Source organism: Podarcis cretensis (genome assembly GCF_951804945.1).
Source record: "Podarcis cretensis genome assembly, chromosome: 8".
In the NCBI taxonomy this organism is placed as follows: Eukaryota; Metazoa; Chordata; class Lepidosauria; order Squamata; family Lacertidae; genus Podarcis; species Podarcis cretensis.
In genome coordinates, this window is record NC_137177.1 from 70,083,216 (window position 1) to 70,096,527 (window position 13,312).

The 13,312-nt window shown below is 46.3% G+C and overlaps 1 protein-coding gene across 2 annotated transcripts in view; it reads right to left on the reverse strand.

The window, feature by feature from the left end:
• The window catches only part of EPHA8 (EPH receptor A8), a 61,930-nt gene that overhangs the window by 21,653 nt on the left and 26,965 nt on the right, over window positions 1–13,312 (reverse strand). For both annotated transcript variants that reach the window (XM_079986855.1, XM_079986854.1), the window contains exons 4-6: window positions 10,695–10,850; window positions 4,106–4,441; window positions 107–231 (exon numbers count right to left, since the gene is read on the reverse strand). In XM_079986855.1, the coding sequence (XP_079842981.1) occupies window positions 107–231; window positions 4,106–4,441; window positions 10,695–10,850 (617 nt within the window). The remainder of the gene's footprint in view (window positions 1–106; window positions 232–4,105; window positions 4,442–10,694; window positions 10,851–13,312) is intronic.

Consider the following 13,312-nt stretch of genomic DNA (forward strand, 5'->3'; position numbering starts at 1 on the left):
CAACTTGGATGGAGAGATTTAGCACATGCAATGGCACACCTGGCCCAACAGAGATAGCAGACAGGTCAACCAACACAACCAGCACAAGGGTAAAACCAACTTTTACCTTTTCATAGTACTTGATCTCATATTCCAGAATGATGCCGTTGGGCTGATCCGGTTCCTGCCACAGGAGCGTGACACTGTTTTGGCCCACATTCTCCTGGTGAACAGCCAGCACTTGGGATGGAGCTACGGAAACAGACAATAGGAAACCATATGAGGGTGGTGCTGATAACGCCAAGGTTGCAGGTTTGATCCCTGTATGCTACAGCTGCATAGGTTGGGCTAGATAATCCTCAGGATCCCTTCCAACTCTACAGTCCTCTAGGAGAGAGAGAGGCAGAGAGAGGCCATGGTGGTAGTGGAGAAAGCAAGGAGGCCAGCTGTAGATGGAGCCAGAGCCATTGCAAGGTGGGCCCACCTCCTGTTTGATTGCAAGTAAGACAGTAGAAAGATAGGAGCTGGCCAAGGGGAGACCGAGGTTGGTAGGGTTCTGTTCCATCTGCCTTAGTGGACCACCATTGTCAAATGGGTCAAGAGGTTCTAGGTGGCTTAGGTAACCAAGCTCAGCCAATTGCTATAAGAGGGAGACTACATTTAATCTCACAACAAGCACCAGTTAGTGGCATTGCCAGGCAACTGCCAGGACATCAGTACTCCAGGAAGGCTTACCATTGGTGCCTGCCTTGTGACTTCCTAAAAACACCCAGCAACCATAATAGTATGACACTGACTTCCACCCATATACAATTCGGGTTGCAAATTTTCCCATTTGTTTATTTGATTCCGTTTAGGAACCACTTCCCATAGAATATCTCAAAGGGACTTCATGGCAAAAATGCCAACCACCAAAACAATTAAAAACAGTTCCAGATACAAAAACAAAATTTATTTTAATATGTAAAAAAAACCAAAAAACCAAAAACAGTTTCAGGCTTGATACAGGCACAGTCTGGAATAAAGATCTGCCATTGAAAGTGTTGTTGACAAAGGAAGGTTTTCAGAGAACTGGAAAGAATTCTTCAGCAAAGTATACTCTAACTCTGAATTGGAAGAGTACTTCATTCCTCAATAAATTGGTGCGTTGACCTATTCTTGGTTTCTAGAATTAGCGATTCATCATTGCTCTTGCTATGTAGACAACATTTTGTATGTACTGTATATAAAACATTTCTGCAGAGATGGCCCCTGCCTGATACGTAGGGGGAGAGAATTCTCAAAAGGAGGTGCCACCACACTAAAGATTGCTCTCTCAAACAGAAGTGACGTCCTGATAAAAGCAGAGTAGGCATGTCAGGGGTAAGATGATATTTTAGGTATATTTTTCCAGGTCTTCCTCATCATTAATAGTAACAGTTGGGGATTGGACTAGATGATCCTTTGGGTCCCTTCCAACTCTGCAATTCTATGACTCTATGAATTAAGGCTGCAATCCTATGCCCACTTACCTTGCGCTATGCTCCACTGAACTCATTTCTGAGCAGACATGTATAGGATTGCTCTGTTAATCTGCAATGTTTTTAATGGGTCAAAACATCCAGAGTAGGGTAGGTATGTGAGATGGAGTTCTGGTTGGTTCTATCGTGGAGGGGAAAGAAAAAGAAAAGAAAAGCAGAAAATAATGGAAGTGGGAAAGGTCACAAAAGGCAACCCAAATGAACAGAGGATGGAGAATCTTCCTCACAAAGAAATGCTTTTTATTGTTTTTGTTATTTTATTTTATTTTAAAAAAGGCTATTGGAGGGACATGAAAGAGGATTATATAATGTTGGAAGAAATAAATAGAGAGGATTTCTTCTCCTTCTCTCATAATACTAGAATGCAAGAGATCACCCTGGGAAATTGGTTGGCAATAGATTCAGGATGCATGGAAGGAAAGGACTTCCTCATGCAATTTCTAGAAATCAGTCAAGTTTGTGGGATTCAGTGCTACAGGGGTGGTGATAGCCACTAGTCTAGGCTGCTTTTCAAGAGGATCAAGCAAGTAACAGAGGAGAGAAGGCAAGCACCTAGGACCTGCCAAAATGAAAAAGGAGGTCCAAAGAGGGCAGCAGTTTGCATAAAACCTGCACGTGCCAATTTGGGGGTTGCCAGAGTAGCACCTGTGGAAGCCCATGAAATTAGGCTTGAAAGAAATATTCCATTGTTGCTTATAAAATGGGTTGCAGTGTGTGCTTGGTTGCAGTGCGCATGGTACCCACCAACAGTTTCTCCAGTCTGCAAATGTGTGTATGGGCCCAAAACGGCTGGTGAACCCAGGGCTCATACATTTGCAGAAATGCCCATTTTGAAATGATTGCTGCAATTTAAATAGAAGTGCAATACCTAGCACAGGAGTGGAGAAGACTGTGACCAGGTGATCCGGGTGCCTGCTCAGCCAATTGTAAATATGTCATCGATGGGAAACATCAAGGCCCCTTCCATCTTCGTGTTCATTATCTTTCAACATTATCAGCAAAGCAGACCCTACAAATGTCCCTATTTTTCAGGGACAGCCCCAAATTTACAGACGCCATCCCAGTTTCCAGTCTGATCCTGGAATGTCCCGTTTATCCTAAGGATGTCTCTATTTTCATCGGAGAAACGTTGGAGGGTATGGAGTTATGTGACCTCCCCAAGCCAAGTTACTTATAGATAAGTAACTATACAACCTTTAGATGACGTCTGAAGGCAGCCTTGTATAGGGAAGGTTTTTAAACATTTTATTATGTTTTTATATATGATGGAAGCTGCCCATAGTAGCTGGGGCAACCCATTCAGTTGGGCAGGGTCTTGTTGTTGTTGAATAGGACATCCCTATTTTCATTGGAGAAATGTTGGAGGGTATGGTAATGCTCGTGATCTGCAGAGCCCTTCAAGGAGAGGACTGTCGTCTGTAAAGTAGGCCACATAACCACCTGAAATAACATGGAGCTGGTGATGAAGAACATCTGACCTAGGGAACCATCCATGTCACTTCAATTTGGGAGCACCTCAATGGATTCCAACCAGTGCTTTTTTCTTTTCCTTTTTTAGAAAAAAGATGCTGGTACTCTCCATGAAGTTGTTACGTTAAGTGCCACACTTCTAACATTTAGGGGGGAAAGCTACTTCCGACCTAAGGAGGAGGTGTGGTGCGGGCTTCCCACCCCCAACACTCGTGTGGTGGCTGACTCCCAGCCCTGTGTGACCAGGGGAATCCTCTGCCACGTCATTCCCTGGCCAGCCAATCAGCTGGCTCAGGGGGAGTGGCTTGCATCATTTAAGGGCAAGCGTGGCAGAGGAGTGTCCTCTTTTTCTGCCAATCAGCTGGGGAATTTCCCACCCATCCACCCTTCAAGGTTCTCTTTTGACCTTGCTATGGACTTCGGTTGGTCGCCGTTAAGGGGCCTGGTAGGAATTTTTCCACTTGGCAAATTGGCACCAGCCATTTGGTTTTTTCGCCTACCTCATAGCAAATCATCACAACTTCTACGGTTTGGTGGTTAGGCATTGGTCGGGGTATTGTTATGTAGATGAATTGAGGGGAGGAGCACCATCACCTCCCCCAGATAGTGAAGGGTAGTCCAGTAAAAGACTCTGGGGGGCGTGGCCCTGTCCGAAGCCTATGGAGGCCAGGGCCCAAGGCACGCCCCTGAGCGGTGACCCCGGGGGTGTGCCTAGTTGATGTGCATCAGCAGGGCTTCCCCTGCTGGTGTTAACCCTTCCCAGCCTCTCAGACAGACAGACTGAAGCCGGATAGTTGATTAGGACCAATGCCTAAGCCATTACCATTCATCACCTGTAACCAATAAAGTTGTGGCCAATTTTAGCCCATTAACCTAAATAATGTTGTCCGGCGTCTTTATTTCTACTGGTGGGAGGGGGGAACTCACCACGCAAATGTGCCAGTACTGAACAACCCTGAGTAGACAACACTTGAGTTAAATGGACCAGGCGTCTGACTCAGTATAAGGCAGCTTCTTACATGCCTGATCCTGCCATAAAAACCTCTTTGCCCATTCAGTGATATCCAGGATTTTAAGCCCTGAGAAGCAGGCTAAGCCAGTTTGGCAGGGCAAGCAGAGGGGAGGGCATCTCCTACCTGCCTGGTTTGTGGTGATGTTGACGGCAGCGAATTTCGGTGGCTCAAGGGTCAGGTCAGAGACCCCGTTGACGGCCTCCACCCAGAAGGAGTAGTTGGTGTGGGCTAGGAGGTTGGTGACAGCCAGGGATCCCTGAGCCAGGTTCACTGGCTGGGGCAGGAAGCGGATGCCAGTGCTGCAAGCCTCACACTGGCCAGAATCCCACAGGCAGTGGCGGCAGAGGACGTTGTAGAGGATGTCGCTGCGGCCGCCTTTGTCCAGAGGCGGGGACCACTCGAGGGTGACGGAGGTGCCATTCACGCTGGAGAGCAGGTTAACGGGGGCAGAGGGAGGACCTAGAAGCAATCAGGAGGAGCGCAGGGTCATGGAGGGAGAGTTGGAAGGAACTTCCATAACAGTCCTAATATTTGTTTATTTATTTAGGGCATTTGCACCCTGTTCTTCAGGGACGCGGGTGGCACTGTGGGTTAAACCACAGAGCCTAGGGCTTGCCAATCAGAAGGTCGGTGTTTCAAATCCCCGCAATGGGGTGAGCTCCCGTTCCTTGGTCCCAGCTCCTGCCAACCTAGCAGTTAGAAAGCATGTCAAAGTGCAAGTAGATAAATAGGTAGCACTCCAGCGGGAAGGTAAACGGCGTTTCCATGCGCTGCTTTGGTTTTCCAGAAGCGGCTTAGTCATGCTGGCCACATGACCCAGAAGCTGTACGCGGGCTCCCTCGGCCAATAAAGCGAGATGAGCGCTGCAACCCCAGTTGGCCACGACTGGATCTAATGGTCAGGGGTCCTTTTTACCCTGTTCTTCAGTCAAAAAATGATCCCAGCCTGCAATCCATTAAAACAGGCTTATTATCTTAAAACACACACACGCAACACAACGCACAAGGGAAATGGGACAGGGAGGAAAGAGAAAAACCGGAGCCAAACCTCAGGCACCAATTTTTGAACAGCTGTTCCTGTGCCAGCTGGCACAGTTCAAAAGCAGGAGGTGCCTGATGGAGCCAGGCCTCCAGCAAAGCTGATGCAATGAGCCTTCTGATTCCTTATCTCTTCCACCGAGGCAGCCTGATGGAATGGCTGTCCCCACATGATGGGAGAAGAGGTCTGCAGGCAGACCCCCTGCATCCTCTCCTCTGCTCCTGTAGACATATAACCCTGTCCCAGAGTGGGGAACATGCAGCTCTCCAGATGAGGCACAGCCAAGGAGGTACCCTCCAGATACTACTGGACTACAAGTCCCATCAGCCCTGGGGCATCTGGAGGGCACAGCCTTGGCTACTCCTGCTTGAGATGATGTTGGGCTCCCATCCACCCCAACCAGCATGGTCAGTGCTCAAGCATGAAGGGAGTGGGGGGCAAATGTTGCACATGGATATAGGAATACTGCCCCCTCTTTTTGAGCCAGGGAAATAGGCTGCAAAACAATGCATTGGCTTGCACAGGTGCACAGTCTCAGTGTAAGGTGTTTAAATCTGCTGTTTGCATGTGTGTGTGTGTGTGTGTGTGTGTGTGTGTGCATGTAATTGATCATATGTGATTTTCAACCAGGCAGATGTCTGTAGGAGATAAAGGGTGTGGCGTGCCTGGTGACAGGTGATTTTTCCACTAGCTCTAACTATTTAGAGACAGTCAGGTGTATTCCAGTGCTTGGGCTCACTCAAGAGCTCATCCAAATGGGAATATGGAGACAAAAATCATCCAGCAACTTGCATACAAATATTCAAAATGTTTTCATAGTGTTTATTGATTGCATTTTATATTCCACTTCTTTCTCCAAGGAGCTCAAGGTGGTGTGTGTGTGTGTGTGTGTGTGTGTGTGTGTGTGTGTGTATCTATCTATCTATCTATCTATAAATATATATATAGATAAAGGGACCCCTGACCATTAGGTCCAGTCATAGCCGACTCTGGGGTTGCGGCGCTCATCTCGCTTTATTGGCCGAGGGAGCCGGTGTACTGCTTCCGGGTCATGTGGCCAGCATGACTAAGCCACTTCTGGTGAACCAGAGCAGTGCATGGAAATGCCGTTTACCTTCCCGCCGGAGCGGTACCTATTTATCTACTTGCACTTTGACGTGCTTTCGAACTGCTAGGTTGGCAGGACCAGGGACCGAGCAACGGGAGCTCACCCCATCGCGGGGATTCGGACTGTCGACCTTCTGACTGGCAAGTCCTAGGCTCTGTGGTTTAACCCACAGCGCCACCCGCGTCCCATATATATATATATATATATATATATATATATATATATATATTCTCTCCTACCCATTCAATTTCACAATCACTCTTCTTTAATTGGCAGCACCAGCTTGAACTGGGGCCTTTCTGCATGCAGTGCATGTGCTCTAGCATCAAGCTAAGGTCACTCTTTCTGACCACAGGATTAAAAACAGAGAAGCATAGAAACGAAAGCTGCCCTAAATATCCAAGTCAGTAGGACTCTGGGTCCTTGCTAACCCCCTCCCCCCCATTTGTTTACCACTTCTGCTCCCCTGTCAACAGGCATCTTCCTGACCGCAAAAAGAATTTGTTCAAGCAAATGATGGGATTTGCATGTCCATCCACACACAAAAATGCAATGAGATGCAAATGGATTTGCATGGGTCTCCTGCTCCTAAAACGAGGCAGGCTTTCTTCCTCTGCCTCACCCCTCTTGCAAATTCTGCCCCCTTTTATCTTTGGCCTGCAAATCTGAGAATTTTGCTTTTTAAAAAAACGTTTCTCATTTTTTCTACTCTTAAGCTGTCCACATCAGCTTTTAAAAAGCAAGTTCTTGTGAAAATGCGCCAGCGCTTTACGGCGAAATCTTCCTAATGTTTTCGTACGCTGTTTTCCCTAATGCATACATATTTTGCAAAGCAATTTTCACTCCTTTGATGGATTTTTGCAGGCTGCTTTGAGGACTAGTACAAGGTGTCCAATGGTGGAAAGCGATGGGTTCTCCTTTGTTAGAGGTTTTTAAGCAAAGGCTGGGTAATTACCTACCAAGGATACTGGAGCAGCGAAATGGTATCCTCTCTGACTCTTACAATTCTAATATACAAACATGGATGCATAACCTTGAAATCCAAAATGCCGAAATATAATTGATAGAACATTATAATCTATATAACTGATAGAACATTATAATCTATATAATTGATAGAATACTACTACTGCCACCACCACCACCACTACTACTACTACTATTACTACTATTTAGGGCAGGAAAATAATATTACTATTATTTAGGGCAAGGAATTTTTTATGGACCACATCAGATCCTCTTTCAACTTTTCACATTGGGGTTTCATTTTATCTCCCTTTGGAAATGCCTCACCTTTTTGACCTGGATTCCAGAATAAGTGTGCAAACAACATTGAGCATGCTGCTGGCTCCCAGGGGAAGACTTTTTTTATTATTAATATTATCTAAAGGAAAACCAGTTGACAGACAGAAAGGCTGAAGCCCTTAAGACTAGCAGAGGAGCTTCCTGCTTGGCAGGTCCCTCAGGTAGCTCAGACCTTTCGTGAGATGCACATGCTTGGCATGCACAAGTTTGCAGGTTCAATCCTCACCATTGCCAGTAAAATCATCATAATTTTAAAGGTAGCAGGGACTGTAAAAGCAAATCTACCTGAGACAAAGTTGGGTGAAAACAGCCTGTGGAAATGATCTGCCCTGTGTAGGCGTGTTTAAAAAATGGCTGTAGCCAACTAAGTTCTACTCAGAGAAGACCCACTGAAATCAATGGCCTTCAGTTAGGGCTCATCCATATTTAACTTTGCTCTGTGAATTCTAGACATAGGTCCAGACTTTCTAGGGGTCCAAGTGGGATTTTACTGTTCTGGCGGTTTCCCTGGGAAAAGCTGCATTTTCCCCAGGTTGCTATTTGCTCCAATTCAGCAAGAAAATGCAGGTTTCCTTGAGGAACATGCCATGACCAGACAGAAAAGAAAAGAAAAGAAAAGAAAAGAAAAGAAAAGAAAAGAAAAGAAAAGAAAAAACTCAGACACAGATCTGGAAAGCTCAGACCTGTACCTAGAAAAACACAGAGCAAAGATACCATTATTTTTGCTCTATAAGATGCACCAGACCACAAGACACACCTAGTTTTTGGAGGAGGAAAACAAGAAAAAAAATATTCTGAATCTCAGAAGCCAGAACAGCAAGAGGGATCGCTGCGCAGTGAAAGCAGAAATCCTTGCTGCTCTGGCTTCTGGGATAGCTGCACAGCCTGCATTCGCTCCATAAGACGCACACACATTTCCCTTTACTTTTTAGGAAGGAAAAAGTGAGTCTTATAGAGCAAAAAATACAGTAAGTATGGATGAGCCTTTTGCCGTATTCTTTTATTTCAATGGGCGTACTCTGAGTAGGACTATCAATGCAGAGATATGTAATGTAACAGAAAGAAAGAAAAAAGAAACATCAGCTCACAGTTAAGAACTATCTATCAATCCTGCTTTAGGCATATTCTTGAATATATGCAGTCCACACGCCCAAATATATATGCAAATTAGACTGGCAATTATAAGATATATGTTTGAATGTAGAAATGGCAGTAAGATTTTCAAGGCCAGTGAGTTATGGATGGTGGGTGTTTATCTTCCTGTAAGCTACTTTGCAACCATAAGAGCTTGAAGAGTCCACTTTCATTATCTCATTTCATTCTGGCAGGAAAACAGTTTAAAAGCACTTCACTGTATTCGTAAGCAGATAAATTGGGGTGTGTTGGATCAGAAGTGTTGGTTTTTTGGTGATTTCCCTAAAAAATATGGCAACCCGATATGAGCTAGGGACCATATATGCTTAGTTTGCAGCTGGAATTAGACAATTTTGATGTTTTGAAATTGTTGTCGAAGACATTTTGGTTGAAGAAGGGAGTGCAACCCGGTCGTTTTATGGCAATTGTACAATTGTAGAAACGGTTTTATTGCTTTAGTTTATGGGGTTTATCATATTTTATCTTATTTATTTAGGAAATGCACGGACTGCTGGATCAAAACAATCTTCCAAGTGGTGCACAAATAAGATTGGAGTGGGTGGAGCCAGAGGCAAAGGTGGGTGGGACAACACACACTCACATGATCCTCTCTATCCTCCTTTCAGACATGCAAGATGCAATATCAGAGTTCAAGGACATGTTCTCCACAGTAACTCGAGCAGGGCTCTTACTGTGGTGGCCCCTATTCTGTGAAATAGCATTCCTGTCGATATACAATGGGCACCTACTATCTTCACTTTCTGGAAACAATTGAAGACAGGTCTTTACCACAAATGTCTATTCACATGGCTTCAGTTTTAAATGCATTTGCTCTTTTTTTTTTTTTTTTTAATTGTCTTTAATTATGTTTAGTCTAAATCATATTGGGATGGTTGTTTGGAGGGGGATTCATTTACGATTACTGTTATTATAACTACTACTGCTGCTACTAATAATAATAAAAATACTTCTACTCAGCATAATACTTCAGATGTAAAGCAGTGAGAGGTGTGGCCTGAGTGGAAATCCAAGGGCCAAACAGAGAAAGCTTGAGGGCCACATTTGGGGGGGCCGGCCGCACCGGCCGCAACATCTGGGGGTTAGGGTTAGGGGGCGCAAATCCACGGGTTAGGGGGTGCAAATTACTTGCCTTGCCCCGGGTGCCGACAACCCACGCTACGCCACTGCCCCTGCCCTCGTATTTATGAAGTTATGCCGCTTCACTTCCTTATTGCGTTCTGGTATCAGGCTAATTTATTTCTGATGTACCTTATCCCAAGAAATCTGAATCACAGGCTGGAAAGAGAAACCAAGCCAATTATGAATAGTGCAAACGGTGCGGTATTATTTATTTATTATTTATTTTATTCATTGCTTATTTTATTTGCATCTCACCATTCCCAGCCCCTCAGGAGCTCAAGGTGGTGTAAATGGTTCTGCCCTTCCTCATTGTTCCCCACAACAACCCTGTGACATTGGTTAGGCTGAGAGGCAGTGACTGGCCCAAGGTCACTCAGTGGGTTGCAGGGCTGAGTAGGGATTCGAGCCCTGGTCTCCGAGGTCATAGTCTGACACTCTAACCACTACAGTAAAGGTAAAGGGACCCCTGACCGTTAGGTCCAGTCGCAGATGACTCTGGGGTTGCAGCGCTCATCTAGTTTTAGTGGCCGAGGGAGCCGGCGTACAGCTTCCAGGTCATGTGGCCAGCATGACTAAGCCGCTTCTGGCGAACCAGAGCAGCGCATGGAAAAGCCATTTACCTTCCCATCGGAGTGGTACCTATTTATCTACTTGCACTACGATGTGCTTTCAAACTGCTAGGTTGGCAGGAGCAGGGACCGAGCAATGGGAGCTCACCCCGTTGCGGGGATTCGAACCGCCGGCCTTCTGACTGGCAAGCCCTAGGCCCTGTGGTTTAACCCACAGCGCCACTCGTGTCCCAGCCACTACAGTACACCACACTTAATATTTGTTGGCTCTGCCTCCTCCGTCGCTTTGTGGCTACAGGGTGCTCGTCAGTATCCTGGGAATTATCCTCTTTTATCTGACTGAGACTCGCAGTAAGGGTCTGGGTTGTCCAGGCACGCATGCAATTTGAGGGAGGGTTGGATGAGATGAAGTACGTACGTGTGCAGGCTGCCGAAGGAGGGTCCTGCGCTGCTCTGTAAAAGTTGTTCTCACAGCGACACACCTGTGCCGCCTGGGTCTCAGAATAGCTGTGGGCAGGGCAGATGGCACACAGCTGATCCCCAGGGGAAGACTTGTAGAAACCCAGTTGACAGGCTAGAGGGCAAAACAAGGAGAAAGGAGAGAGAGATGAGAAGGCAGAAGACCAGCAGGTCAGTGCATTAGCTCCCACTGTGGCAAATCCCTGGGCAGCCCTAACTTTTGCTGCCAATGCGACACTGTGGAAAGGCAGCCCGTTCCCATTCAGATGACTCCTGCTTCCCTCATTGATTTTGTCCTATGGGGAAACTAGGCAAAAGTTGGCTATAAATTTCACTTTGGGTACCATAGGCTAGTTTCTTCACATGCACCCCTGTCTTTCCCTCCATCAATGTATGCAAGAGGCACCATCAGATTTCTAGGGCATATTCCAGCCAGGCAAAAACACTCATGGAGGCAGCAAAGAGGGGTGAGGGGTGTGCTTTTGCAGAGTCCCAAGGGCCAGATTTAAAGGTCTGGAGGGCCACATGTCACCCATGTGACTCAGGTTCCCCACCCCTGCTATAACCACTACACCACATAGTCTCTCTGGCTTTTAATTGGTTGGTTTAGTTTCTGGAAATCTGAGCTTTGAAGGCATGGTCTTCCCATTCTGCCACTCCTTCCCATTCATCAGTAAAGAGCCACTCCCCCAAATACTAGTTGCTAGGTATCATAATTGGGGAGTGTGATGTATGCTACTACTGTGGCCTGTGTTTTGTTAGCCCCAAAATGGAAAACGAGTGAGTTCCCAACCAAAGAAGAAGGGCAACTTAAGTTGACAGACTATGCACAACTTGCAGACTTAACATATAGGACAAGAGAACAAGAAGAACATACATTTAAAGAAGATTGGAAAACGTTTATTGAATGTATGGGAAATAATTGTGTGCAGCTGAAAACGCTGGCAGCATTAAGATAAATTCAACAGTGTAAACAAGTTTTGATGCATGCAATAATGGAATACTGAATGGTATAGTTTTTGTAAAATATGCAGGGATTTATGATATGTAAAATGAACCATGGAAAGAGAAGAAGGGAAGTCATGGATGTCTTAAGGATGTAAAATCAGTATTTTAAATTGTAGAACAGGAAATTTAATTTGTGTGTGTGTGTGTGTGTTTGTGGAGTAGCAATGGCTGCTAGTCAGTGTGGCTCTGTTCCACCTCCACTATCAGAGACATGAAGCCTTTGAATACCAGTTTCTGGGAGTTGCAGGTGGGGAGAGTTTCTTTTGAACTCAGGTCCTGCTTGCAGACTTCACATAATGCGTGTCTGGTTGACCACTATGAGACAGGATCCTGAGGCAGATGGTCCTTTGACTTGACCCAGCAGAGCTCTTCCTACGGTCTCAGAAGATGCCCTAAGGCTGCTCGGCAGATCCCATGACATTTGGAGTACTCCTTGGTTTTCTAGGTTTCACTCATTTCCCCACCACCTTCCCCATAGGCAGAGTCCCCCTCTATCTCCTGTTCCTTCTTGCCTGCCCTTTTCCCTCACTGCTTTCCTTCTTCCCACCCATCTCTCTATGTAACCAGCTGCCACCTGCTGCGTCCTCCTGCCTCGGGAGCTGACAGGCTCATCTCCCAAAGCGTGGGGGGACGGGTGTGGGTGGGAGGGCCCAGCCAAGCCATCTGCAGCATGGTCCATTTGTCCTCCTGCTCGCTCTTCTGAGAGACAGGAGAACATCTGCTAATAAGCCGGTGGGATGGCTGAAATGATAGGCAGGCCTGTCTGTCAAAGAGATGATAGCAAAGCGAGAACCACTCTGCTGGGTACCAGCTCAGAGTTCAGGGGGGCGGGGGCTGCACCATGCATATGAAAGGACTTTGGGGACACAAAGGCTGCATTCAGAGCAGCTCAGCACAGGAGTAAAGAAAAACAAGACAGGCTTATTCCACCCACCACCCCCTACCCCACAATTGCCAGGTTCAGAGCCTGCAACCACCGCACACCCTTCTTGCAAATTCCACTGTTCAACCTTATTTACTAATTGACTTCCCTTTGGTTTTATCTAAGGCAGGGATGGGCTCCTGGGACTCTCTGTCTGGCCCTTGGGACTTTCCCCAGACCACACTCCTCTCTGGCCCTCCTTTTCACCCTACTTGTGTGTTTTTGCCTGGGAGTAATGGGTCCTTGAGCTGGATCTACAAATTCTGCCATAGGAGGCAAACGTCTGCGCTGCCACCCTCACACTCTGTGATTGTGAACTCCAAGCGTCAAGGCTCTATCGTTGATTTACTTGAATATTGATAATCTGCACTTCCCTAAAATATATTGCAACTAAAGTTGGGTGCCACCCCGCACTCTCTGCCGAGCGATGAAAAATTCCACGGGGTTCCAGGCACACCCCCAGGGTCTGTGGACTTTTGGAGACTTAAGACACAATGGAGACTGTCGGAGCTTGAAGAAATATGGTTTATTCACTTATTTACACCTTCAGTCTGCATGGAAGGAGTCAGGCTTTTACAGCATGGTCATTTCAAGAAGGGCAGTGCAGCCCTGCAGTCCAAGGCATCTCTCTCCCTGCTACCTCTGCT